The sequence below is a fragment of the Leptodactylus fuscus genome, chromosome 6 (assembly GCF_031893055.1).
Source record: "Leptodactylus fuscus isolate aLepFus1 chromosome 6, aLepFus1.hap2, whole genome shotgun sequence".
NCBI lineage: Eukaryota > Metazoa > Chordata > Amphibia > Anura > Leptodactylidae > Leptodactylus > Leptodactylus fuscus.
Genome location: NC_134270.1, coordinates 61781917 through 61808603, shown reverse-complemented (window position 1 = coordinate 61808603; position 26687 = coordinate 61781917). Strand labels below are relative to the sequence as shown.

General features: G+C 40.6%; 1 protein-coding gene across 1 annotated transcript; it reads right to left on the bottom strand.

The window, feature by feature from the left end:
- Positions 1-967: 967 nt before the first annotated feature.
- TIRAP (TIR domain containing adaptor protein) lies at positions 968-11700 on the bottom strand. Its single transcript, XM_075280143.1, has 4 exons — positions 11592-11700; positions 8259-8307; positions 3937-4523; positions 968-2639 (listed from the first exon to the last, which is right to left on the bottom strand). Exons 2-4 carry the CDS (start codon positions 8291-8293, stop codon positions 1375-1377), a joined length of 1887 nt encoding a protein of 628 aa, XP_075136244.1. The 5' UTR covers positions 8294-8307; positions 11592-11700; the 3' UTR covers positions 968-1374.
- Positions 11701-26687: the final 14987 nt, after the last annotated feature.

Below are 26687 nucleotides of genomic sequence, written 5' to 3'. Positions count from 1 at the left end.
GTGTAGCAGAGCTCAGCGCACGGCCAGCCCTGCTACATCTGAGATCAGACCACAATGGAGACTGCTGTGGACCGATCTTAGACTCCGCCTCCTCCGGCAGAACCAGCGTTGATTGGCCGAATGCTGTACGCAGTATGGCATTCGGCCAATCAACGCTGGTCAATGCATTCCTATGAGAAAAAGTGAGCTCCCACATATCGCAAACTGACAGGGATCCCGACGAGATAGAGCCCCAAAGAGCTGTGTGAGTAACATTCCCACCTAAATAAAGGTAATCCCTAGCTAACCCTGCCTGTACATCTGTCCCTGTCTCACAGTCACATAGTTCACAGTCTCATATGACCCGAATCTGAAATCGAACATTCGTATAAAGTGGAGGTCACCTGATTTAGCCAGCCAATTACTTTTTCCGATCTTTTTTCGATGCCTCTGTTGTCGTAGTTCCTGTCCCACCTCGCCTGCACAGTTATTGGTGCAAAAAAGCGCCAGGGAAGGTGGGAGGGGATACGAATTTTTAGTGCGTTTGCCTCGTGGTATTCGATTGTAATATCAATTCGATCAAACACTGTTTGCTCATCACTAAAAAAAAAAAATCTAAAAGTTATGGCTCTAAGAAGACAGGGATGAGAAGAGTAAAAAGTGTGCCTCATCCTGGAGACCAAAATAGGCTGTCATTAAGCGGTTAAAGAACAGGGTCACTTTAAAATGACAAACTAAACTTAGAATGAGCAACTTTGGACATTTTCTTTCATTCGATTTTTATCTTTAGTTGACCCTAAAATATTCTACAGCTTGGAATAAAAATAGAAAGCACTCATTGGTGCTGTACAGGGGTCTGAATAAGAAAGAAGGGGGCTGGTCAGATCTCACCTTGTATTTGCCTTTACAGCTATTATAGTGTCTTTTATGAGTCAAAAAAAAAATGTAATAAAAGTAGGTCACAAAATTGACTGGTTTGAGAACTCATATTTTAGTTGACTGCGTCCTTCAGGCTAAGGTCCCGTGTAGCGGGCCACAGCAAAAAAGTGCTGCAGGAAAAACCGCGGTGTGAACATCACGGTTTTTGCTGCAGCACTTTTTTACAGAAAGTCCACAGGGGTTTCCTCTGCAGACTTTCTGCTTCCATCATACCTATAGGGAAACCGCCAGCATTACCGTAGGTATAAGTGACATGCTGCAATTTCCAAAACCACAACAGTTTTGGAAATCACGGTATGTCCACTGCACATATTTTTTCACAATGTGTAGATGGGATGTACAGAGACTATAAAATGCCATATTTTTTTCCACTGCAGATCAAAATCATGGTGTTTACACCACATGGGGCCCGGCCTAAATAATATCTGAATAAACAGCTCTGTTTGGGTAGATCCATTATGTAGTGTGATCCAAACCACTTGAATAAAAGTCACTGCATTCAGAGTCTGAGTGCTTCCTTGTTGTTTGTACGCCACTTATATAAAGGTCTCTGCATTCGGAGTCTGAGTGTTTCCTTGCTGTTTGTACGCCACTTATATAAAGGTCTCTGCATTCGGAGTCTGAGTGCTTCCTTGCTGTTTGTACGCCACTTATATAAAGGTCTCTGCATTCTGAGTGTGAGTGCTTCCTTGCTGTTTGCACGCCACTTGTGTACAAATCATTGCAGTGTGAGTAATTTCTCGCTGTTTGCACATCAGGTCTGTATAAGTCACTGCAGTCTGTATGAAGATCTTTGGTCATTGACCAAACACCAGAGTCACTTGTGTCTAATCGTGTCTCCCGGCTGAATGAGTCCTTGGCCACTGCCATGATGCAATTACTATCTATACAGACATCACTATTATTAGTAAGTGACGGTGACAAAGAAAGATCTTTATATTTGTTCTGCAGCCAACAAGGGGTCTCCAGTCCAGTCACAGAGTTTCTCATGGACTTGTCACTGGTGGTTTCTTGATCAGTCACAGAGTTTCCCATCCATATATCACCAGTGATCTCCTCTGACGCTAAGCTTCCTAACGAAAAGTCACTTGCTATCTCCTCCTTGGTTGCAGAGCTTTTCATAGACATATCAGTAGTGTTCTCCTGTCTGGTATCAAAGCTCCTTGTCAACATGTCTCTGGTGGGCGCCTCTGACACTAATAGTGAAACATCACTGGATGTCTCTTGTGTCAATGGACTTCTTGGTGACTTGATACTGGTTATTTCATGTGTTACTGGGCTTCTCAGGGACCTCTCACTGGTGGTCTCCAGTGTTGCTGGGATTCTTAAGGACCTGTCACTGGTCATCTGTGTCACTGCGATTAAGGACTTGTCAGTAGTAGTCTCCTGGATCACTGGGGTTCTTGAAGACATGTCAGTGGTTATCTCCTGTATCACTACAGTTCTTGAGGATATGTTTCTGGTGGTTGTCTGTGTCATTGGGGTTCTTGAGAATCTGTCAGTAGGGGACTCCTCAGTCACTGAGCTTCTCATGGAGGTGTCACTGGTGACATCCTCAGCTACTGATCTTCTGCTGAACTTGTCACTGGTGGACTCCTGGGTCATTGACATTTCCACTTGGCTGTTTCCTTCAGACTTACTGGAGTACTGGCTGCCTTCAGGGGATCTTGGTGAATGTGTTGGTATCTGGTCACATGTAACAGTAAGCATCTCCTTTAGATCTATAAACAAAAGTATAAAGATTGCAAGTAGTTGGTTGAGAAGTTACTTTTCATAATTAACTGATGACAATTAGTCTTGCAGGACTCTAGTGCTATATGGCCCAGCTTCAACTAGTGCTATGTATTACACAAATGTAATCATTATACACTGTATTTATATCTTACACATCTTATATGACAATCCTCTGCTGTTACCACTAGGGGACGCTCAGGAGCTTACTGGAGATAGATTTATTATTAAAGGGGTTTTCTGGGAATTTAACATTGATGACCTATCCTTAGAATAGCTTACTAATATCAGATCGCTGGGGTACAAGACCAAGAGCCCACACCTATTAGTTAAGAAAAGGAGTCGCCGGCCACTATGTAGTTGCAGAGCAACTCAACCTTCATTCGCTTGACTTAAAGGTGTTGTTCAGGATTTAAAAAAAAATGGAATTTGGCTAGGGAAGGAGAAAAACAAACAAACAAAAAAAAACCATGCTTGCCTGTCCTCAGTGCTCCAGTGTCTCTAAGCGTGCTCTGGTCCTGCAGCTCCGTTGTTTTCTTCTGGCAGAAGTACCTGCTGCACATGACCGCTGAGGCCAACCATCAGTCTCAGAGAAGGACACGGGACGTCATTACCTGTTACATCCCTGGGTCCTTTCCTTAGACCGCTGATTGGCCCAATCAGTGGCCTAAGGAAACGGAAGTAAGATGTCACAGCCATCGACAACTTCCAGTAAAAGAAGACAGCCGAGCAACAGGACTGGACCGTGCTGGGAGGACACTGGAGCAGGACAGGTGAATATGTGGGGGGGGTTTTTAATCCTCCTGCAGCCTAATTAAAAATTATATTTTAGCCTGCATAACCTCTTTTAATTATAGGTCATAAATTGTAAATGCCTGGAGACCTCCTTCAGACTAAGGCCCCACATAGCAGTTCATAGCAAAAAAACACTGTGGTAAAAACTGCAGTGGCATTGCATTGCAATTTTTTCGTCAGGACTTTTCACAGAAAGTCCGCAGCATTTACCTATGCTTCTATTATAGCTATAGGGAAACCACCAGTGTTTACGTAGGTATAATTGATATGCTGCAATTTACAAAATTGCAACAATATTGGTAATCACAGCATTTCCGCTGCGCATATTTTTCTGCAATGTGTGGATGGGATTCGCCTGACTCCTGTCATACAGGTCAGGACTTAGGAGCAGTTATTCCTATCTCACAGCAATTTGCTAAGATAACTCTTTATCAATGGGATTACGAACTATGACTACGGTGCGAAACAGAGGATTTGGAACTCTGTACTTACATGTCACTATGGCCCCTTTGACATTGATGAACACACTTGTGTCATTGGATGCGGCCTTGAAGGCGTACATATGTTTCACTTCTACTGGGTACTGATCAAATGACAGTCCAATTATAACCGGAATTAAGCGCCCGTTTGAGCACGGTGCATGTGCAAGGAACTGGTGCATCTGATATTTACACCATTGGTCTGATAGGAAATGTGGGGTCAGTAACATCACCCAGCAATGGCTGCTTTCTAGCCCACTGCACATCTCTGAAGTTATAGGATTTCCTCCCAACATATCCCTCATAGGAAGGAAGCACCGTAATTTCTCCGGCTGCTGCTCCAGGTATGAAAGCATCTGCATGGCATAAGAACAATCTGCCTCTTCCTCACTATGACATATGTATACATCGTACATCCTCTGCCAGCGCACACTGTTGTCTGGCCACACGGGCACCGGTTCAGGATTGGTTGGTCGCAAAGGCTTCATTGGCACGCTGTGGTGGCTGGTTATGGCTTCATTTCCATTCCCACAGTTTGTTCTTGTAGGAGTTTTGGGGGGTGACTTGATTTTACTCTTCCTCGCTCCCATTTCCAAGAACCTACAGAAAAAAAAGACATTATTCACCAGCACTACTGCCACATTCAGAGCTACAGCCATATTTTTCTGCAGAGATTTAGGTGGCAGACGTCTCATATCCTTTGTGCAGTCTGGCTTTCTGAAGACAGATTCATTTGTTTTTAGAGTCTTAAACATAACACAGCATAAAATGGAGAAACCCTACAGTCACAGAGCCGAACAACATAGGAGAGGAAAGTATCACTTGGAAATAGTCAAACACAGTTTAAAGGTGAGAGAAGTAAAAAATGGCGACCTGGCGCCCGTCTGGTGGAAGTCGTAGACTCCAGTCAGGAGCCCACCAGGCCAATTGCAGCTCTTACCCGGACACCGTCCCACATAGTGGGTGGTGAGGCAAATTTGAAAGGATATATAGAAAAACCGGGAAATGGTAGAGCACTAATGGCAGCAAAATCCGTAATAAACTTGAAAATAAAAATAACAATGTGGATGGTTAAGATGAATTGGTTCTGTTTATTGCTCCAAGGACATGAACAACAGCTTAAAATGGCTACGTGTCTCAACACCGGGCAGGTGTCTTCTTCAGGCCAATAAAATGATAATACATGAACACAGTGACTTCTCTAGCAGAATAGTGAGTGCAGCTCTGGAGTATAAGCATATGTTCACACAGAGTTTTTTGCAGGCGGATTTTGACGTGGGATCCGCCTCAAAATCCTCCTGCAAAATCGCCTCCCATTCATTTGAATGGGAGTCTTTAGCAGTTTGCCCTTTCTTCACGCGAATTTTGCGACTGAGTCAGCCGCGGCGTCCACGGCTCAAGACACCTTCCTGCTTAGGCCCATTCATTCGGCCTAATCAGGAGCGGGATGCCACTATATCGGCATCCTGTCATAGGTAGCCACGCCAAAAAGCCACATGGCGGAAAAGGTTTCCACCGTGTTAACTTACAGATCCAGTACAGGATAGTGAGTACAGGTCTGCGGTGAAACAGGTTTCCTAATTATGTCTTCATGTGGGATATATACAGTCTTTGCCGTAAGCCTTGACTTGTCTGAAATTTCTCCCAGAAAATTCTTGCAATAAAACATGTTTTGTGCTTCATATTTATTTTGTTTGAGTGTATTGGAACAACACAAAAAAAAACAGACACCCCCCCCCCCCAAAAAAAAAACAAAAAAAAAAAAAAAAAAAACAACAAAGCAAACAAACAAAAAAACTAGTTTCACGCAAAACTTCAAAAATGAGCCGGACAAAATTACTGGCACCTTCAACTTACTATTTGGTTGCTCACCCTTTGGGAAAAATAACTGAAATCAATCACTTCCTATAACCATCAAAAAGCTTCTTACATCTATCAACTGGAATTTTGGATCCCTCTTCTCTATTGCAAACTGCTCCAGTTTTTTCATACTTAGAAGTTACAGGCCGGCTCCTGCGCGGAGAGATTGCAGGATCCGACCTGTTCCTGGGACAAGCGGGAGCCTATTGAAGGCTCCCAGACTTGTCATAGTAATATTATATAAAACTAAAAGGTTCTAAATCACTTCCATTCCCTAAAATACATATAAAAGTAGAAAATGACTTTGAGACACATACGCATTAGGTATTCCTGATAGTGATCTAAGCAATAGACTTTCCCAAAATGGTATAACTGAACAGTACATCTGGCCCTGGTAAAAAGATGCCCTACGCTTCCCCGTACAGCTGCAGAGTCACCTGTGCGGCCTTGCAGCTGTTGCAAGACTATAACTCCCATATGTCAATATATATTTTACCATTTTTTGCTTCAAATTTTTTTACCCTATTTTCCTCCTCTAAACCTAGGTACAGTATGTCTTAGTCCGAAAAATATGGTATGATGTGCACCATGGACAAAGGATCATCAAGATCTCTGGAAATGAACTTGTAACCGTGAGATTGTTGATATTTTTCCACAATTCTGGTTCTCAAGTCCTCAGACATTTCTCTTCTCTTCTTTCTGTTCTCTATGCTTAGTGTGGCGAAAACAGACACATAATGGAAAGATTGAGTCAGCTTCTCTCTTTTTTATCTGGTTCAGGTATGATTTTTATATTGCCCACACCTGTTCCTTGCCACAAGTTGAAACAAAGTTATTTACCCACAATGTTAAAAAGGTACCAACAATTTTGTCCAGCCCATTTTTTTGAGTTTTGTGTGAAATTATGTCCAATTTGCCTTTTTTTTTTTTTTTTTTGTGTTGTTCCAATACACACTAAGGGTGCATTCACACTGAGTAAACGCTAGCTTATTCTGAACGTAAAACACGTTCAGAATAAGCGGCGTCTAAAGCAGCTCCATTCATTTCTATGGGAGCGGGGATACGAGCGCTCCCCATAGAAATGAATGGGCTGCTTCTTTCACTCCGTGCAGTCCCATTGAAGTGAATGGGGAGTGCTGGCGTATACGGCAAGCTCTGCTCATGCCGGAGCGTACACGCCGGCACTCCCCATTCACTTCAATGGGACTGCACGGAGTGAAAGAAGCAGCCCATTCATTTCTATGGGGAGCGCTCGTATCCCGGCTCCCATAGAAATGAATGGAGCTGCTTTAGACGCCGCTTATTCTGAACGTGTTTTACGTTCAGAATAAGCTAGCGTTTACTCAGTGTGAATGCACCCTAAGGAAATAAATGTGTATAACAAACCATTATTGCAATAATTTCCTGGGAGAAATACTTCTTTTTCTGGAAAAATGTCAGGGATGCCAACACTTACTGTATGTTATTATTACCTTGTGTTCAGATTGGTGACCTATCAAAATTTATAGGTTTACATTACATATCAAGCAAATTATTGGGGGATGGGTTGTAGTTTGGACTATAGCAATTTTATTAATAACTGCCCTTTTGAGCACTTTATTGATGTTTTATGATGCATTTGTAGTGTTAATGTGAACCAAGCCTTACCCTGCACTGGGTGGTCTATCTTGTAGGCAGATGTCTGAATCACCGACACCTAAGAATGAAACTTACTCAGGAAGTGTTCCACTATCAGAGCAGAACAAGAAAGACCTGAGCACAATGATAAAAGTCACACTGGATGGCACACCGCTCATTTACAATAGTCACTTGTTTTACCCAATTCATTGTGACATTATGATTGCAGGTAACAGCTTCTACACTGACTGTATTCAGGGAGTTATCACTGTGTGTTATCTGTGTATTACATAGGACTGCAGGTAACACCTACTACATTATCTGTATTCAGGGAGTTATCACTGTGTTATCTGTGGTGTTACATAGGACTGCAGGTAATATCTACTACATTATCTGTATTCAGTGAGTTATCACTGTGTGTTATCTGTGGTATTACATAGGACTGCAGGTAACATCTACTACATTATCTGTATTCAGGGAGTTATCACTGTGTTATCTGTGGTGTTACATAGGACTGCAGGTAACATCTACTACATTATCTGTATTCAGGGAGTTATCAGTGTGTGTTATCTGTGGTGTTACATAGGACTGCAGGTAACATATACTACATTATCTGTTTTCAGGGAGTTATCACTGTGTTATCTGTGGTGTTACATAGGACTGCAGTAACATCTACTACATTATCTGTGTTCAGGGAGTTATCACTGTGTTATCTGTGGTGTTACATAGGACTGCAGGTAACATCTACTACATAATATGTACTCAGAATTATCATTGTGTGGTGCCTTTGGTGTTACCTATGATGGCAGGTCTACAATGCAGTCATAGTATGGCATCACATGAAATATTACAACTTACCAGACATTCCTTTCCCTGTAATCTTCAATAACCATGTATGAAAAGTGTCCTAAAAATAGAGAAGCAGACAAAGAAGCACAAAAGTGTTATTCAGGTCAGAACCAAATATGATGAATACAGAACAACGAAGCTAAAAAGTATAATATGGTAAGCATAATAGGTAATATAGATAAGATAAAGGTATGTACAGTGGGGCAAAAAAGTATTTAGTCAGTCACCAATAGTGCAAGTTCCACCACTTAAAAAGATGAGAGGCGTCTGTAATTTACATCATAGGTAGACCTCAACTATGAGAGACAAAATGAGAAAACAAATCCAGAAAATCACATTGTCTGATTTTGTAAGAATTTATTTGAAAATTATGGTGGAAAATAAGTATTTGGTCACCTACAAATAATCAAGATTTCTGGCTCTCACAGACCTGTAACTTCTTCTTTAAGAGTCTCCTCTTTCCTCCACTCATTACCTGTAGTAATGGCACCTGTTTAAACTTGTTATCAGTATAAAAAGACACCTGTGCACACCCTCAAACAGTCAGACTCCAAACTCCACTATGGTGAAGACCAAAGAGCTGTCAAAGGACACCAGAAACAAAATTGTAGCCCTGCACCAGGCTGGGAAGACTGAATCTGCAATAGGCAACCAGCTTGGATTGAAGAAATCAACTGTGGGAGCAATAATTAGAAAATGGAAGACATACAAGACCACTGATAATCTCCCTCGATCTGGGGCTCCACGCAGAATCTCACCCCGTGGGGTCAAAATGATCACAAGAACGGTGAGCAAAAATCCCAGAACCACGCGGGGGGACCTAGTGAATGAACTGCAGAGAGCTGGGACCAATGTAACAAAGCCTACCATCAGTAACACACTACGCCGCCAGGGACTCAGATCCTGCAGTGCCAGACGTGTCCCACTGCTTAAGCCAGTACATGTCCGGGCCCGTCTGAAGTTTGCTAGAGAGCATTTGGATGATCCAGAAGAGTATTGGGAGAATGTCCTATGGTCTGATGAAACCAAACTGGAACTGTTTGGTAGAAACACAACTTTTCGTGTTTGGAGGAAAAAGAATACTGAGTTGCATCCATCAAACACCATACCTACTGTAAAGCATGGGGGTGGAAGCATCATGCTTTGGGGCTGTTTCTCTGCAAAGGGGCCAGGACGACTGATTCGGGTACATGAAAGAATGAATGGGGCCGTGTATCGTGAGATTTTGAGTGCAAACCTCCTTCCATCAGCAAGGGCATTGAAGATGAAACGTGGCTGGGTCTTTCAACATGACAATGATCCAAAGCACACCGCCAGGGCAACGAAGGAGTGGCTTTGTAAGAAGCATTTCAAGGTCCTGGAGTGGCCTAGCCAGTCTCCAGATCTCAACCCTATAGAAAACCTTTGGAGGGAGTTGAAAGTCTGTGTTGCCAAGCGACAGCCCCAAAACATCACTGCTCTAGAGGAGATCTGCATGGAGGAATGGGCCAACATACCAACAACAGTGTGTGCCAACCTTGTGAAGACTTACAGAAAACGTTTGACCTCTGTCATTGCCAACAAAGGATATATAACAAAGTATTGAGATGAAATTTTGTTACTGACCAAATACTTATTTTCCACCATAATTTGCAAATAAATTCTTACAAAATCAGACAATGTGATTTTCTGGATTTGTTTTCTCATTTTGTCTCTCATAGTTGAGGTCTACCTATGATGTAAATTACAGATGCCTCTCATCTTTTTAAGTGGTGGAACTTACACTATTGGTGACTGACTAAATACTTTTTTGCCCCACTGTACATGTAGTAGTGATACTTCTGTATAGTCCTGCATTACTTACAGTCTGTATCCAGCTCACTGCCCATCACAAGATCAGCACATTCCTCACATGCTGGGAGAACCCTGCTCCATCCATTGTCCCCAATCCCCTCCCCACATCATGGCGGTGCCGTTGTCACTTGCAGCCCGTCCCCATTAACATCACTTCTCATTTCATTTTCTACAGGTGGTTGACGTAAAAAAGAAAATGTCTTGACACAATTGGCTCTGTGTAGATTAACGTCACCGCAATACCAAGGTGACACTGACTTGCCCGTATCACTCCCTGTGTAAAATAGGCCAAATAAGAACTGGTTCTTCCACTTGGCCTGAGATTAGTCACTTCCAGATATCATAAGATTACATCAGCATTTATAGACACAGATATGTACATGGTCTATTCAGATGGCCGAGTCTCAGCCATGTGTTTAATCGATCCTTGAGGAATTTGTTGTCCACTGGACCATGCACATGAATGTGTGTTTTTTCAGTGTCCTAGCTAACACACTGAGACATTATTTTCTCTGGACCTATACATACGCATTGTATTATCATGGGTTTGTGTATGGGGGCTTTGAGCTCAAGACAAACTCAGGACATATCCTATTCATGTTCATTTTATGGCCCAGCTCACTGAAGTAAATCTATGGATCTGTGGAGACAGAGGTGGCGTTTTACCAAAGACCCATCATACACCTATATTCAGGTATATGTAGCCCATGGGTGAATTAGATCCATGAAAACAGACCCAAGAGGCTGATCCATGAAAAAACAGACATGTCCTATTTCTTTATGGATTGCAGGCACCACACGGCCAAGAAACTCAGCTGTGTGAATAAGTTCTAATACTGTGACCAGCAGAATGGTGGTCCTAACAGAGATCAAAGATCGCAACATTCAAGTATCTTCTGCTCTAGTACATGAGAGAATTGCATGTATGGCAATGGCCTAGCTAGGCAGTGAAGAACCAGATTATCAATCACATCCCAGCAAATGTAAAATAAGTTATTGCCGCCTTGTACTGAATATACACCTGTACACAGCTGATAAAAGAATTATATTATGGATTTGATGCCCGTGTAGTTTTAATACTGTACAGTGCGTATTCTCCATGTACCTGAATCTGTAACCTGTGCTGTTCCTACCAGTCTGTACCATGCAGTGTACCCCATCCTTCCCCAACCAGTCTGTGCCCTGTCCTGAATCTGCCACTCTCTACCCCGTAGTATATTTGTCCTGATTGTAACTATCTGTTCCCTGCAATGTACCCTGTCCTGTTCCTGCCTGTAGTATTCCCCTTGCTGATCCTACCAGTCTGTCTCTGCAGTGTACCCTGTCCTGTACTTGTTATTCTGTGCCCTAAAGTATACCCTGTCCTGATCCTGCCAGTCTGTATCCTGCAATGTGTGAATCTCCTAGTCTGTACCCTGTAGTGTATCCTGTCCTGAGTCCCGTCAGTCTGAATTCTGTTCTGTTCCCCGTCCTGCCAGTTTGTTATAGTGAAGTGGATGATTTTATCACCTGTTTGTTGCTCAGGGATCTTCAGTGTTTTCCGTCATTCTCCCTGGGGCTGCATTTGCTGGTTGTACTCAATAAACACAGACAGAGGAGGCCCTGGCTCAGGAAGTCATGATGGGCGGTACAACCAATGTCCTCCCTCCTGCTCACATGTACAGCTGGGGCTGCCAGCATTCTGCTACCATATCTTACTCATTAACCACTTAAAGACACAGCCTAAAAGTACCTTAAGGACCAGGACTTATTTTTCAAAACTGACATGTGTCACTTTATGCGGCAATAACTTTGAGACACTTTATCTTACACAAGTGATTTTAAGATTGTTGTTTCATGATACATTGTGCATCATGTTAGTGGTAAACATTGATCAATGTTTTTGTATTTATTAAAAAGAAATAAGAAATTTGATGGAAATTTGAAAAAAAAATTGTAATTTGCAAAATGAGAAATGCTCTGCTTTTCACACAGTTATATTACCCAAATACATGAATAAATATTATCTACCACATCTCTGCTTTATATTGGCATCATCTTTTAATTGTCCTTTAATTTATTTTGGATGTTAGAAGGCTTACAAGTGTACTACGATTTTCGAGATTTACAGGAAAATTTCTCATACTTATTCTTTAGGAACCACTCCAGTTCCTGAAGGGGATTGCAAAGACTTAGATATACCTATACATAGATCACCCTATTTTCAATATTGAACCCCTCAAATAATTCAAAACAGCATTTGGGAAGTTTCTAACTTTTAAGCATTTCACTGGAATGATGAAATATCTGAAGTGATGGAGAACACAGTGGTTATCTGACAGACTCCATCATAGTAAATGGCGTAACTCAGGATCATTAGCATCTGTCATTGATCAGATACGTCTTTACAGGTCCATCTGTTATTCTGTTCCTTTCATGTAAAGAACTTAATTTAAAACACTGATGTGAACCCAGTCTTATAAAGTGTTAGCAGCAGTATTGGTGGGTATCCTTATTGTGCAGAAAAAACTTTATCTTCTCTGTTACAGAGGTATTCCAGTACAGTGTCCTTAAAACCTGCGATAATGCCAGAGTGAGCTTAACTTTGTTCAGTGGTCACTGTTATTGACATGTCCACAGCTCTAGTCACAGTCTGACATTTCAGAATTGGGTACAGTGCACTGCTAGCTATTTTTCGTCATTCGAACCACCTTGCCTTTACAATGTGATGGACATTGCATATAGAACAACAGCAACAAAAAAGCTGTTTTCAGCTTGAGGAATTGCATAAATAGAGCATGTGACCATTAGCATTAAAAATATCACCCTTAAAGAGGACCTTTCACCGATTTGGGCACAGGCAGTTCCATATACTGCTGGAAAGCGGTGTGCTGAATTCAGCGCAATGTCGGCTTTCCCGATCTGTGCCCTGGGTAATGAGCTATTGGTACCGGTACCGTAGCTCTTTGCAGTCAGAAGGACGTTCGTGACAGTCAGCCAGGTACGTCCTTCTCCACAGGAGCGCCTATCGCGCTGTACAGTGTGAGCGGGGAGGAACGCCCCCTCCCTCTGCTCACAGTGCTCGTCCATAGACGAGTATTATCAGGAGGGGAGGAGGGAGTTCCTCCCCGCTCACATTGTACAGCGCGATAGGCGCTGCTGTGAAGAAGGACGTTCCTGACTGACTGTCAAAAACGCCCTTCTGACTGTAAAGAGCTACGGTACCGGGACCGATAGCGCTTTACCCGGGGCACAGATCGGGAAAGCCGACAGTGCTGAACTCAGCGCAGTCAGCCTTCCAACAGTATATAGAACTGACTGTGCCCCAAACCCATGAAACGTCCTCTTTAAATATTCACTGTTGTTTTGACAAATATTGCCTAAATCAATACAACAGGCAAAAATAAGAAAATGTTTAATAAATCTTAACATACAAAAATGCTTCTTTCTCCTCTTTTCATGCTCCTTTCCTCTATCCTTCTTCCTGCTAAACAGACTGAACTGAGGAAGAAAGAAGGAGAGACAGAGGCTGAGACAGAGGCTGAGGGGTTCACACTAGCGTTCGGGTCTCTGTCACCCAAGTTCACATGGGGACCCAAAAGATGGAGACACTGTTGCTTAAAAAGTGGAAACACGTTTATACTGAAACTGTTGGAAAGAAAAGTCCTCTGTGCAGGACTTTGCTCTTTGCCAATTTTAAGAGGAATCTGCAGCGGACTGTCCTACAGAGACTCCAACATGAATGTGAATCCAGCCTTAGGCTGATGCTGGAGATAAATAAGAAGCTTCTTTCACAGCCTTATTCACATATAGACGGGTCAGTGCTTCCCTATACATGTCCTGCATGATTCTGCAGCAGCTCCTGAATGTGTAAAAAAAGGAAAGCTAGGGAGAATATTCTCCTCTTCTTACTGTGAACATTGTTTGGTAGCTATTCTCCACCCACCAGACCAGAAACGGAGGGGTGGATGCAGATAAGTATTAATGCATTTTATTTTTTAGCCCTACTCTGTTGCCTACATTCAAATTTCTGATCTGAGACAACTCTTTTAAGTACATGGTTTAGTTTGACCCTTTAAGTCTTGTTATTTGACCATTCGGAATTGAGTTCACACTCCAAAAGACATACTGATATGGAAGTTAGATTGCGAGCCCTAAAGTAGACCAAATTTAAAAGGTGCTAGATTTTGTACTATTTCAAAATGTCATATTCTGCATGTAAGAAAAATAGCTATACCTATTGGGTTTTTTTCAGGACAAGGACTTTGATGGACATTAGCACATGGCAAGTTTATTTTTAATCTTTTTTTAAAAAACTTTTCCGTTCACCTATATTACCTGTATACCGATATTTGGAATTTGTTTATTGCGTGTCAAGTTAATTTTTTTTTAGATAGAACCATTTTGTGCTACAGATAAGGTTTTCTTCAGTTTTTACAAAACATTTTTGGGGGACTGTGTGATGAAATTACATTGTAATAAATAATAAATGTGTTTCAGTTTGCACTTTTATAAAATAAAACTCAATTCCCCCTCCCCCCAAAAAAGAAAAACTGCAAGGGGCACCATATTCTGACTTGTAACTCATTTATTTTTACTTGTTTGTTGCTTAGCTGTGTGAGGGCTTGACTTTCGTGTGGTAAGCTGGATTTTTATTGGTATCATTTCCGGGTAGGCATGACTTCTTAATCACTTATTCCTTTCATGGGGGAGGAACACTAACCAAGTTATGCCTTGTTCACATCATTTGGATTCCGTCCGGGGGAGTCTGCATGGGGACCCGCCCGAACAAAATACCAAACGCAAGTGCGAAGCGCTGTTCTGTAAAAGCACACGGACCCCATAGACTTACCGGTAGATGTCCGCAGGTATCGTGCGGACCAGAAAGTAGTTACCAATCTACCTCTGATGAAAATTTGAATAAAAAGTGATCAAAGCAATAGTAATTCCCTAAAATGGTATAATTAAAAAGTACACCTGACCCCGCAAAAAAGACGCCCAATGCATCCCCATACATAGAAGTATAAAAAAGTTACGGGTGCCAGAATATGGCATCTTTTAGAAAAAAAAATTTTTGCCACAGTTTTGTAATTTTGTTAAGGGGTTAAAATGTAAATAAAACCATATAAATTTGGTATCCCCGGAATCATACTGAAACATAGTATACAGGGAACATGTCATTTTGGTGGCACAGTGAAGACCGTAAAAAGTAAGCCCGTAAGAACGTTGCACACATGCACTTTTTTCTTCAAATCCACCCCATTCTGAATTTTTTTTCCAGCTCCTAGTACATTGTTAGGATCACATCTTCCATCTTGTATTCTGTCAGCCATTTTGTAAGCATTTTCTGTTCTAAGCTTCATAAGGATGTCTGTTTAGAGTCTAAGAGACCCCTTTAGGGGATAAGGCATGTGGAATGTTAATGGTTGGGTTATAACTCCTTATCTATTTGTGGTCATCTTTGAGGGTGGGTGTAGAAACCGGTTCAAATAACCTGTTTGGTCGTTAGCCCCAAGGCCGGAGCGGACCAGTATGTGATATACATCTAGAACTAGTGTATGATGTTGGCTTACACATAAATATCTTAGATTCTTTTTCATGTCATGAGAAAGGTCATCCCAGGTTGGAGTGTAATAATGATATGCAGACCTCAGCCAATAGTCATGTGCCAGGCTTGTCTTATATCTCTATAACCAATCGTGTTGTACCTGATTAGAATAGCCAAGCCAGCTCTTTGTCTGTAATGTATTTAAACTACCTTTTTCTTATAATAAATCAGAACTCACTTGATACACAATCACCTGCGTGTCTCTGTGGCTTCTCCAGGCCCAATGGGTGGTAGCCCATCTAGGCCTGTTAATTAATTATTTAATTTGGAGCTCTGCAACATACTCTTACGAGGACAATTTAATGTCTCCAACAAATTGGCTTCCAACGTGCGGCTTGAGAAATAAGGAGACGGTTTACTGATCCCTCGGACGACCAGTGATTACAGAAGTTCCTGGAACCACAGATCCAAAGTCAGCGCTGCAGGTAAGAACTTTTATCTTACCAATCTGATCTGTGTTTCTAAGGACTTTGTTTTCCTGTCCGAGTGTGAGGTAAACACATATGTTCCTTATATAGATATCTCAAGTTTTTTGCAAAGAACCTAAGAGCAGTATGTTGTATGGGTGTTGCTAGATAGAAACTTGGGCTGAAATTGTTCTGCTGACTTGTTGTGGTTGTGCATTCATTGTAGTCATTTGTGTTCTATGGAAAGTAAGTAGTCACGTGACAAAGGGACATAGTGATCCCTAAAAACCCTCCATCTGACCTTAATTAGTCACTTTTGATTTAGATACAGTAGTATCTTGGAAAAAAAGGGCAGGAAAAAGGCAGAGGGACCTTAAAAGTCACTTTTGATTTAGATACAGTATATATAGTGTGCTATATCTTGGAAAAAAAGGACAGAAGGGAAGGAGGAAATCCTCTAAACTGATCTTGAAAGTCTCCATTAAATAGGAATTTGGGGCAGGAAGAGACAGTGTGTAGTAGGAAAGCACGCAGAACAAAATGGGAGGAGTGCGGAGTCAGCCAGTATGGAAATCAGCTCAAGAGATAGTAGAAGAGAGAGAGTAGAGCCGTGGTGAACAGCTGTAGCAAATTGTTGAAGTTGTTTAGTATTTCTACAATATAAAAGTATAAGAATCTTGATTCATGTTCTCAGACTTGACAAAGTCAGGATGTTGTTGTACTGGACTTCTGAATAGTAGTCATTGGCAAGGAACTGACTCCATCCATAGAGGCTGGGTTCAGGATCAAAAATTAAGTAAAATGTTGAAAAATTGGATGCAGGTAAGCAGGGAAATAGAAAGGGAGGGGTATAGAAATAAGGAACATGAGGGAGTCATGTATTATGCCCCCCCTGAGAAAAACCCATCTCCCTATGGGCAAAACTCTGCACCATCTGCTCCAGGTAATCCTGGTCAGGAAAGAGCCTGTAAACCAAAATGGCGGCATAGTGAAGCCCCTGCCTTATTACAAGCTGCCAAGGGCCTTGAGTTAGATCACAGGTCTGAGAAGGAGAAAAAGGTATTGGTTGCCTTCAATAATAAAAATTCTGGCCAGAGAACTCGCAACAGACAAGGAGGCAAACAAAAAAAAACAATTACAAGTGTTATCACTGTGGGAAGCCAGGCCATCTTATAAAAGACTGTAGATCTTTAAAAGCTAGAAACCCCCCAGCTCAGGGCACTGACCAATGTGCCAACACCCCTCAATGAGGAGTTGGCAACCCTGTACCAGTCCTCCCTGCAAAAACATCAGAAGAAGGTGTGGCAATAATACATAAAACAAAGGGGAGGTAGTGGGGGAAGAAATCCCCTTCTTAGAGGATACAGGGGCTGCCATTTCTGTTGTTAAAGGATGCCACATACCTTATGAGCTGAGGACTGATAAATCTCAATCTTGTGTTGGATTAGGAGGAAAAAGAATCATTTTTAAAATAAACAGTGCCACTCAATGTGAAATTTAGAGGGCAAAATGTCACCAAATTGCTTGTTAGTGACGATGTGCCAACATCTCTTATTGGTACTGAGGTGTTAACGGTGCTTGGTGCAAATATAAAATTTGATCTTAGTGGGGAGGTACAAGTGGAAACATCAGCTATTTCCACTGATGAATTTTGTATGCTGGCTGTCTCATTGTCTGAGTCATTTCCTGTTTCTGTACTAACTAAGGAGGAATCCACCCAGCTTTCCCAGGTACCAGATAAATTCACAATGAGTGTCAGGCCCCTCCCCCACCTCCTATTGTCCTCTGTATATCCACAGCAGAGGTATCATGTTATACAGGTTTGGTAGGAGTCAGCAAGAAGGGGGAAGGGGAGACAGCAGGTGGCTAAGTTGTCAGTTATAAGTGAGATTGTAACATTGTAACACCATTGGTATAATATATGGAGAATTATGAATATATGGTTTAATAATTTGTAACTGTATAGGGTAAGGTGGTCATATAGATGGTATGTCGAAAGAAAAGAAAAAGATATTAATATGTAATGTTGGTATCAGTATTGGCTGTTTAAATCATATTAAATGTCTTTAGATTTGGCATAAATTTTAGATAATCATTATTATGTTTATTTTCCAGTGACGAGAAGACGAAGCCATCTAATGACATGTTTTGTTTATTTTTCCTCAATATTCAGCTGTGCAGGAATTATAACTAACCCTGTGATTATTTGTAGGAAAAGAAGACAATAAGTGATATATCACTGTACAAAATATATGAAAATTTGACAAGTTCTTTATGATTTAATGGATGTGTGTGTGTCTGGAGCTCCAGTGTGAAGTATGTATGGAAGTAAATGGGCCCATATGTGTTACATGTACATGCTCTGTTTGTTCATGTTTATATTGTTACATTTTTAGTCTCCACAGGGAGCAGATGAAGAAATTGAATGCTGATAGTCCCACAGAGGGTGGTGACAAGTAGATATGAGTTCCTTTCCATCGTTGAAAATATATATATATACAGTATATATGTCTTCTGGTGAATATGAGATGTACTTGATATACCATGTACATGTACTAGGTACTCAGTGTTTATTGGTTATGAGTTTATACTATAAACCCATGAATGTTAACAATCGGGAATTATTTTGTGAAAAAGTTGTATCGAATACTTGTAAAATGTTATTGATCATTTCTATTCAGATTGATCCTTCTGATATGGGACTAGGCACCATAAAGGGGTAGGCAATGCATGTGAGCTATCTTAATATGTACACGCAGGAAAAGATAAATCATAGTTTTACAAAACAAAAGTGGTATTTCTGCGGCATTGTTTGCTACAAGGTGATAGACATCTGACTAAGTAGATCAGAAGGCACTCGGATATCTGCTCTGTAATGTGTTTCTGTGTATAAATTCTTGTTATGACGAGGGAGGGGGGAGATAGATTGATCCCTTAAAGTTTTTGCCTTCTCTGCTGATATATTTTGAGAATTTAATGAATTAGTTGTAATTCTGGAATAATTAGAAGTTGTAGAGAATTGAATTTACTTAGGATTGTATAAATAAGTCTGAATACAGGTTTGGCAAGTTTTAGCCAGCCAGTGACTTACAATGGCTGTACCCTTAGACTACAGTGTCTTAATTAGTGTCTTAATTAGGTCTCAAAAGTTCTATTGTATATCTGCTGAGGGCAAATAGAGTATTGTATTGCCCTGTATAGCTTAAAAAGTGAGACACTGGAAATCTAATTAGACAAAAGAAGTGATAGCAAAAACCACCAGTGTATGAAAAGATTAGACAAATGTTTTATGGGAGATTAAGTGAATATTATTGTGATATGTTGATAATTTTAATTTTTATTCTTTGTGCCACAGATAGACAGATGTCATATTTCTTTGGCAAGATAGAGCAACATGGAATTTGCTCTACATCCTCCTCAAACATCTCATTTCAGCGTTATTTGACTTTTGAATCCTGCAACTCTTTTACCACAAGGAGTTCATGATTAAAAAGGGGGGAGTAGATAATGAGATATTTAGTAGATGAGATATTTTTAAACTCCCTCTCAGAAGAGGCGGCTTCAGTCATGTCACTGATGCCCCATTGGAAAATCCTGACTATGAGATGTTTGTGGACGGTTCCAGGTACCTAACAGAAAAAGGCAAATTTGAATACAGGGTATGCTGTAGTCATTATACATGACACCATAGTATAAGAAGCCCTTCCACCACATATGTCAGTATAAGAGGCTAGCCTTATAGAAGCCTGATAGCACAGAAAACATTTACACTGACTCCAGGTATGCGTTTGGCATTGCACATGGTTATGGTCCAATATGGAGGTCCAGGAACTTCCTGATGGCACAGGGCAAACCAATTAAGAAAGGAAACTTAGTAAGTCAGTTGATGGAGGCCACATTGCTCCGTAAGCAGTTGGCAATTGTGAAAGTCAGAGCTCACACAAAGGGAAGAGACCCTGAGAGTATTGGAAATTAGAAGGCTGATTGAGCAGCGGTGCTACTACCATGGAAGGGTCTCAACCAGGTGAGAAAAATAGCAGACCCCAAGGGGCTGTACTCTAAGGTGACTGGTGAGGAAATTGAGAAATGGACAAAGGCTGGTGCCAGAGAATGTGAACAGAATGTGAAAATGGGGGATAGATACCCCCAAATGGCTGGTTTGGCCCACGGTAAGGTGCATGCCTCTTGAAATGCCATGGAGTCATTAGTGGGTAAACTATAGTTTGCCTCAGGGTTTGGAAGGGCTGCAGGGAATCACGTAAAAGCATGTCACATAGGTGCTCTACACAATCCAGGGCAGGTAGTTAAGACACACCGCATGCACACCAGAATCCCTGTATCCATTACATACAATTGCCTGAATCTGAACGTACAAATGTGTTGGTCTGTGTATTTGTTCTCAGGTTGGATCAGCCGAGCAACGACACAGGTAACTGCCAAGAAATTGATATCTGAGCTTGTGTGTAGATTGGGGATACCTGAGATGATAGAGTCTGATAGAGGGACACACTTCACAGGTGAAATAATGAATAAAATAATGTATGTATTTCGGATTGAGCAGAGTTCATGCAAAGTGAAAAGTTTCTTTGAGTAGAAGTAGCCATGTGTGACCTGGTGAGCGGAGGATGGGCGGCTGCAGGATTTAGTATCACTACTGACAGATATATGTGAGCCTGCATGGCATGTTGTAAATGAAAAGTGTCTTTGAGCCATGCCCAGAGCCCTTGTACCTGTTCCAGGGATTGCAGGATAACTATATGCTATAACTATAACTTTAGTAACTACTAAAGGTGAGACGGTATAAGTACGTGCTTGTGTGTATAGTGATATCTCTTCAGGATGGCCTGGGGCATATCTGGTGAAAAAAGCCATCACAAGTGGGCTGCAGGTAGACGGCTATTGAAAGATGTAGAGTGTCACTTGTATTTGTATCTTCTGTAAGGTATCTTCCTGATAGAAGAATTGGTTTTAGCCCATAGCAAACTTTCTTTGGGTCAGCCCCTAGGTTAGAGTTGTATTATGGTGTACTGACTGACTATGTGATGTCTTGGCAAAAACATCTGACTAATGTATAGCTTTGAGTTTTCTCCTCCCTCTCAGATTTTAAGTTAAGTGGATGGGACCTATTCATTTGAACCAAGAGATTGATGACACGTGAGAAATCCTCTTGAACCAAGATTTGATGATTCGCTCCAAGTGCTGCTAACTACTAATACTTCTATGAAACTTGACGGAAAGCCTAATTGTATCCATGCTTCACATTACAAAGAAGTCTCTACACACAGCGATGAAGATTCTCCTGATGTTACTGTTATAGATTATTCTGGCGATAAGCCTGCATAGAACATTTGACGATGAGTGGGAGAATAAGTTTTTTTTTCTTTAAACATCATATGATCTTGAACGAAGATCTGAATATGTCAGACTGTAGGATATGTCCTCATAGCCCCATATTAGCCTCAGTCATGTTATATAGCTGTTTTCATAACACAACAGGAAGTAATGATACATAGTATACGCAAGTGAATGTATAATCTTATGTTTATGTGTTTGAAAAATACAAAGCAGACTGAAAATAACAGGCCAGAACTATGATTGAGATTTATTTGGAATACAGGAACATATGAGGGGAATCTGGAGAGGTCCAGCAGTAGATGTTAAGTCACTGAAGTACCTAAATATGAATTCCTGTATCCAATTATCTCAAAATGGGGGAACTGTTAGGATCACATCTTCCATCTTGTATTCTGTCAGCCATTTTGTAAGCATTTTCTGTTCTAAGCTTCATAAGGATGTCTGTTTAGAGTCTAAGAGACCCCTTTAGGGGATAAGGCGTGTGAAATGTTAATGGTTGGGTTATAACTCCTTATCTATTTGTGGTCATCTTTGAGGGTGGGTGTAGAAACCGGTTCAAATAACCTGTTTGGTCGTTAGCCCCAAGGCCGGAGCGGACCAGTATGTGATCATTATCTCTCTTTCTGTGATATACATCTAGAACTAGTGTATGATGTTGGCTTACACATAAATATCTTAGATTCTTTTTCATGTCATGAGAAAGGTCATCCCAGGTTGGAGTGTAATAATGATATGCAGACCTCAGCCAATAGTCATGTGCCAGGCTTGTCTTATATCTCTATAACCAATCGTGTTGTACCTGATTAGAATAGCCAAGCCAGCTCTTTGTTTGTAATGTATTTAAACTACCTTTTTCTTATAATAAATCAGAACTCACTTGATACACAATCACCTGCGTGTCTGTGTGGCTTCTCCAGGCCCAATGGGTGGTAGCCCATCTAGGCCTGTTAATTAATTATTTAATTTGGAGCTCTGCAACATTCTCTTACGAGGACAATTTAATGTCCCCTACATACATTATACAGACTAAATAATGGTAGCATCATGAAGAACAATTTGTCCCACAAATATTAAGATCTCACATGGCTCTGAGAGCAGAAAAATAAAAAAGTTATGGGGTTTAGAAGAGGGGTAAATAAAAAACATAAGTCAAAAACAAAAAATGCCCGTGGTGGGAAAGGGGTTAAGGTTTGGTATAGGTTGGTAACACTATGGTGGTATTCTTTATACACTATGTAGTGGTAATATTAGCCATCATAGTGTGGAGATATAATCTGGTAACACTGGTGGTATTCTTCATACACTATGTAGTGGTAATATTAGCCATCATGGTGTGGAGATATAATCTGGTAACACTATGGTGGTATTCTTTATACACTATGTAGTGGTAATATTGGCCATCATGGTGTGGAGATATAATCTGGTAACACTGGTGGTATTATTCATACACTATGTAGTGGTAATATTAGCCATCATGGTGTGGAGCTATAATCTGGTAACACTGGTGGTATTATTCATACACTATGTAGTGGTAATATTAGCCATCATGGTGTGGAGATATAATCTGGTAACACTGGCGGTATTCTTCATACACTATGTAGTGGTAATATTAGCCATCATGGTGTGGAGATATAATCTGGTAACACGGGTGGTATTCTTCATACACTATGTAGTGGTAATATTAGCCATCATGGTGTGGAGATATAATCTGGTAACACTGGCGGTATTCTTCATACACTATGTAATGGTAATATTAGACATCATGGTGTGAAGATATAATCTGGTAACACGGGTGGTATTCTTCATACACTATGTAGTGGTAATATTAGCCATCATAGTGTGGAGATATAATCTGGTAACACTATGGTGGTATTCTTTATACACTATGTAGTGGTAATATTGGCCATCATGGTGTGGAGATATAATCTGGTAACACTGGTGGTATTATTCATACACTATGTAGTGGTAATATTAGCCATCATGGTGTGGAGCTATAATCTGGTAACACTGGTGGTATTATTCATACACTATGTAGTGGTAGTATTAGACATCATGGTGTGGAGATATAATCTGGTAACACTGGTGGTATTATTCATACACTATGTAGTGGTAATATTAGCCATCATGGTGTGGAGATATAATCTGGTAACACGGGTGGTATTCTTCATACACTATGTAGTGGTAATATTAGCCATCATGGTGTGGAGATATAATCTGGTAACACTATGGTGGTATTCTTTATACACTATGTAGTGGTAATATTGGCCATCATGGTGTGGAGATATAATCTGGTAACACTGGTGGTATTATTCATACACTATGTAGTGGTAATATTAGCCATCATGGTGTGGAGCTATAATCTGGTAACACTGGTGGTATTATTCATACACTATGTAGTGGTATTATTAGACATCATGGTGTGGAGATATAATCTGGTAACACTGGTGGTATTATTCATACACTATGTAGTGGTAATATTAGCCATCATGGTGTGGAGATATACTCTGGTAACACGGGTGGTATTCTTCATACACTATGTAGTGGTAATATTAGCCATCATGGTGTGGAGATATAATCTGGTAACACTGGCGGTATTCTTCATACACTATGTAATGGTAATATTAGACATCATGGTGTGAAGATATAATCTGGTAACACGGGTGGTATTCTTCATACACTATGTAGTGGTAATATTAGCCATCATGGTGTGGAGATATAATCTGGTAACACTGGTGGTATTCTTCATACACTATGTAATGGTAATATTAGCCATCATGGTGGGGAGATATAATCTGGTAACACGGGTGGTATTCTTCATACACTATGTAATGGTAATATTAGCCATCATGGTGGGGAGATATAATCTGGTAACACGGGTGGTAGTCTTCATACACTATGTAGTGGTAATATTAGCCATCATGGTATGGAGATATAATCTGGTAACACTATGGTGGTATTATTCATACACTATGTAGTGGTAATATTGGCCATCATGGTGTGGAGATATAATCTGGTAACACTGGCGGTATTCTTCATACACTATGTAGTGGTAATATTACCCATCATGGTGTGGAGATATAATCTGGTAACACTGGTGGTATTATTCATACATTATGTATTGGAAATATTAGCCATCATGGTGTGGAGATATAACCTGGTAACACTGGTGGTATTCTTCATACACTATGTAGTGGTAATATTAGCCATCATGGTGTGGAGATATAATCTGGTAACACTATGGTGGTATTCTTCATACACTATGTAGTGGTAATATTAGCCATCATGGTGTGGAGATATAATCTGGTAACACTATGGTGGTATTATTCATACACTATGTAGTGGTAATATTAGCCATCATGGTGTGGAGATATAATCTGGTAACACGGGTGGTATTCTTCATACACTATGTAGTGGTAATATTAGCCATTATGGTGTGGAGATATAATCTGGTAACACTGGTGGTATTCTTCATACACTATGTAGTGGTAATATTACCCATCATGGTGTGGAGATATAATCTGGTAACACTGGTGGTATTATTCATACATTATGTATTGGAAATATTAGCCATCATGGTGTGGAGATATAACCTGGTAACACTGGTGGTATTCTTCATACACTATGTAGTGGTAATATTAGCCATCATGGTGTGGAGATATAATCTGGTAACACTGGTGGTATTCTTCATACACTATGTAGTGATAATATTAGCCATCATGGTATGGAGATATAATCTGGTAACACTATGGTGGTATTCTTCATACACTATGTAGTGGTAATATTAGCCATTATGGTGTGGAGATATAATCTGGTAACACTGGTGGTATTCTTCATACACTATGTAGTGGTAATATTACCCATCATGGTGTGGAGATATAATCTGGTAACACTGGTGGTATTATTCATACATTATGTATTGGAAATATTAGCCATCATGGTGTGGAGATATAACCTGGTAACACTGGTGGTATTCTTCATACACTATGTAGTGGTAATATTAGCCATCATGGTGTGGAGATATAATCTGGTAACACTGGTGGTATTCTTCATACATTATGTATTGGAAATATTAGCCATCATGGTGTGGAGATATAATCTGGTAACACTATGGTGGTATTCTTCATACACTATGTAGTGGTAATATTAGCCATCATGGTGTGGAGATATAATCTGGTAACACTGGTGGTATTATTCATACATTATGTATTGGAAATATTAGCCATCATGGTGTGGAGATATAATCTGGTAACACTGGTGGTATTCTTCATACACTATGTAGTGGTAATATTAGCCATCATGGTGTGGAGATATAATCTGGTAACACTATGGTGGTATTCTTCATACACTATGTAGTGGTAATATTAGTCATCATGGTGTGGAGATATAATCTGGTAACACTGGTGGTATTCTTCATACACTATGTAGTGGTAATATTAGCCATCATGGTATGGAGATATAATCTGGTAACACTGGTGGTATTCTTCATACACTATGTAGTGGTAATATTAGCCATCATGGTATGGAGATATAATCTGGTAACACTATGGTGGTATTCTTCATACACTATGTAGTGGTAATATTAGCCATCATGGTATGGAGATATAATCTGGTAACACTATGGTGGTATTCTTCATACACTATGCAGTGGTAATATTAGCCATCATGGTGTGGAGATATAATCTGGTAACACTGGCGGTATTATTCATACATTATGTATTGGAAATATTAGCCATCATGGTGTGGAGATATAATCTGGTAACACTGGTGGTATTCTTCATACACTATGTAGTGGTAATATTAGCCATCATGGTGTGGAGATATAATCTGGTAACACTATGGTGGTATTCTTCATACACTATGTAGTGGTAATATTAGCCATCATGGTGTGGAGATATAATCTGGTAACACTGGTGGTATTATTCATACACTATGTAGTGGTAATATTAGTCATCATGGTGTGCAGATATTATTTGACCTTTGTATATTGGTAACTACATTGTCAACAGAAGATTCGGACAAATAAGAAATGTCAGCAGCCGTGTATAACACTCCTAGTTCTCAGGCACCTTCTCAGACTCCAGAACACCTCCGGGTTATAGCCGACATTCATCCTTGTACAATTTACAACCTCCATGTACATCCAGTGTCTCCTCAGCAGCCGCACACACCCTGCCACCCCCTGCCCATCCTCTCATACACACCCTGCCATATATACTCCGTCCGGGGTGTACAGGGTTAAGAGTGGGGGTGTGTCTT

What these genes read in the sequence shown, in the direction of transcription:
- TIRAP (XM_075280143.1), bottom strand. Translation starts at nt 8,293, where the DNA reads ATGGTTATTGAAGATTACAGGGAAAGGAATGTCTG. An exon ending in TACAGGGAAAGGAATGTCTG is followed by an intron (nt 4,524 to 8,258) that starts GTAAGTTGTAAT and finishes TTTTTTCTGTAG; the next exon opens with GTTCTTGGAAATGGGAGCGA. An exon ending in CAAAGGGGCCATAGTGACAT is followed by an intron (nt 2,640 to 3,936) that starts GTAAGTACAGAG and finishes TTTTGTTTATAG; the next exon opens with ATCTAAAGGAGATGCTTACT.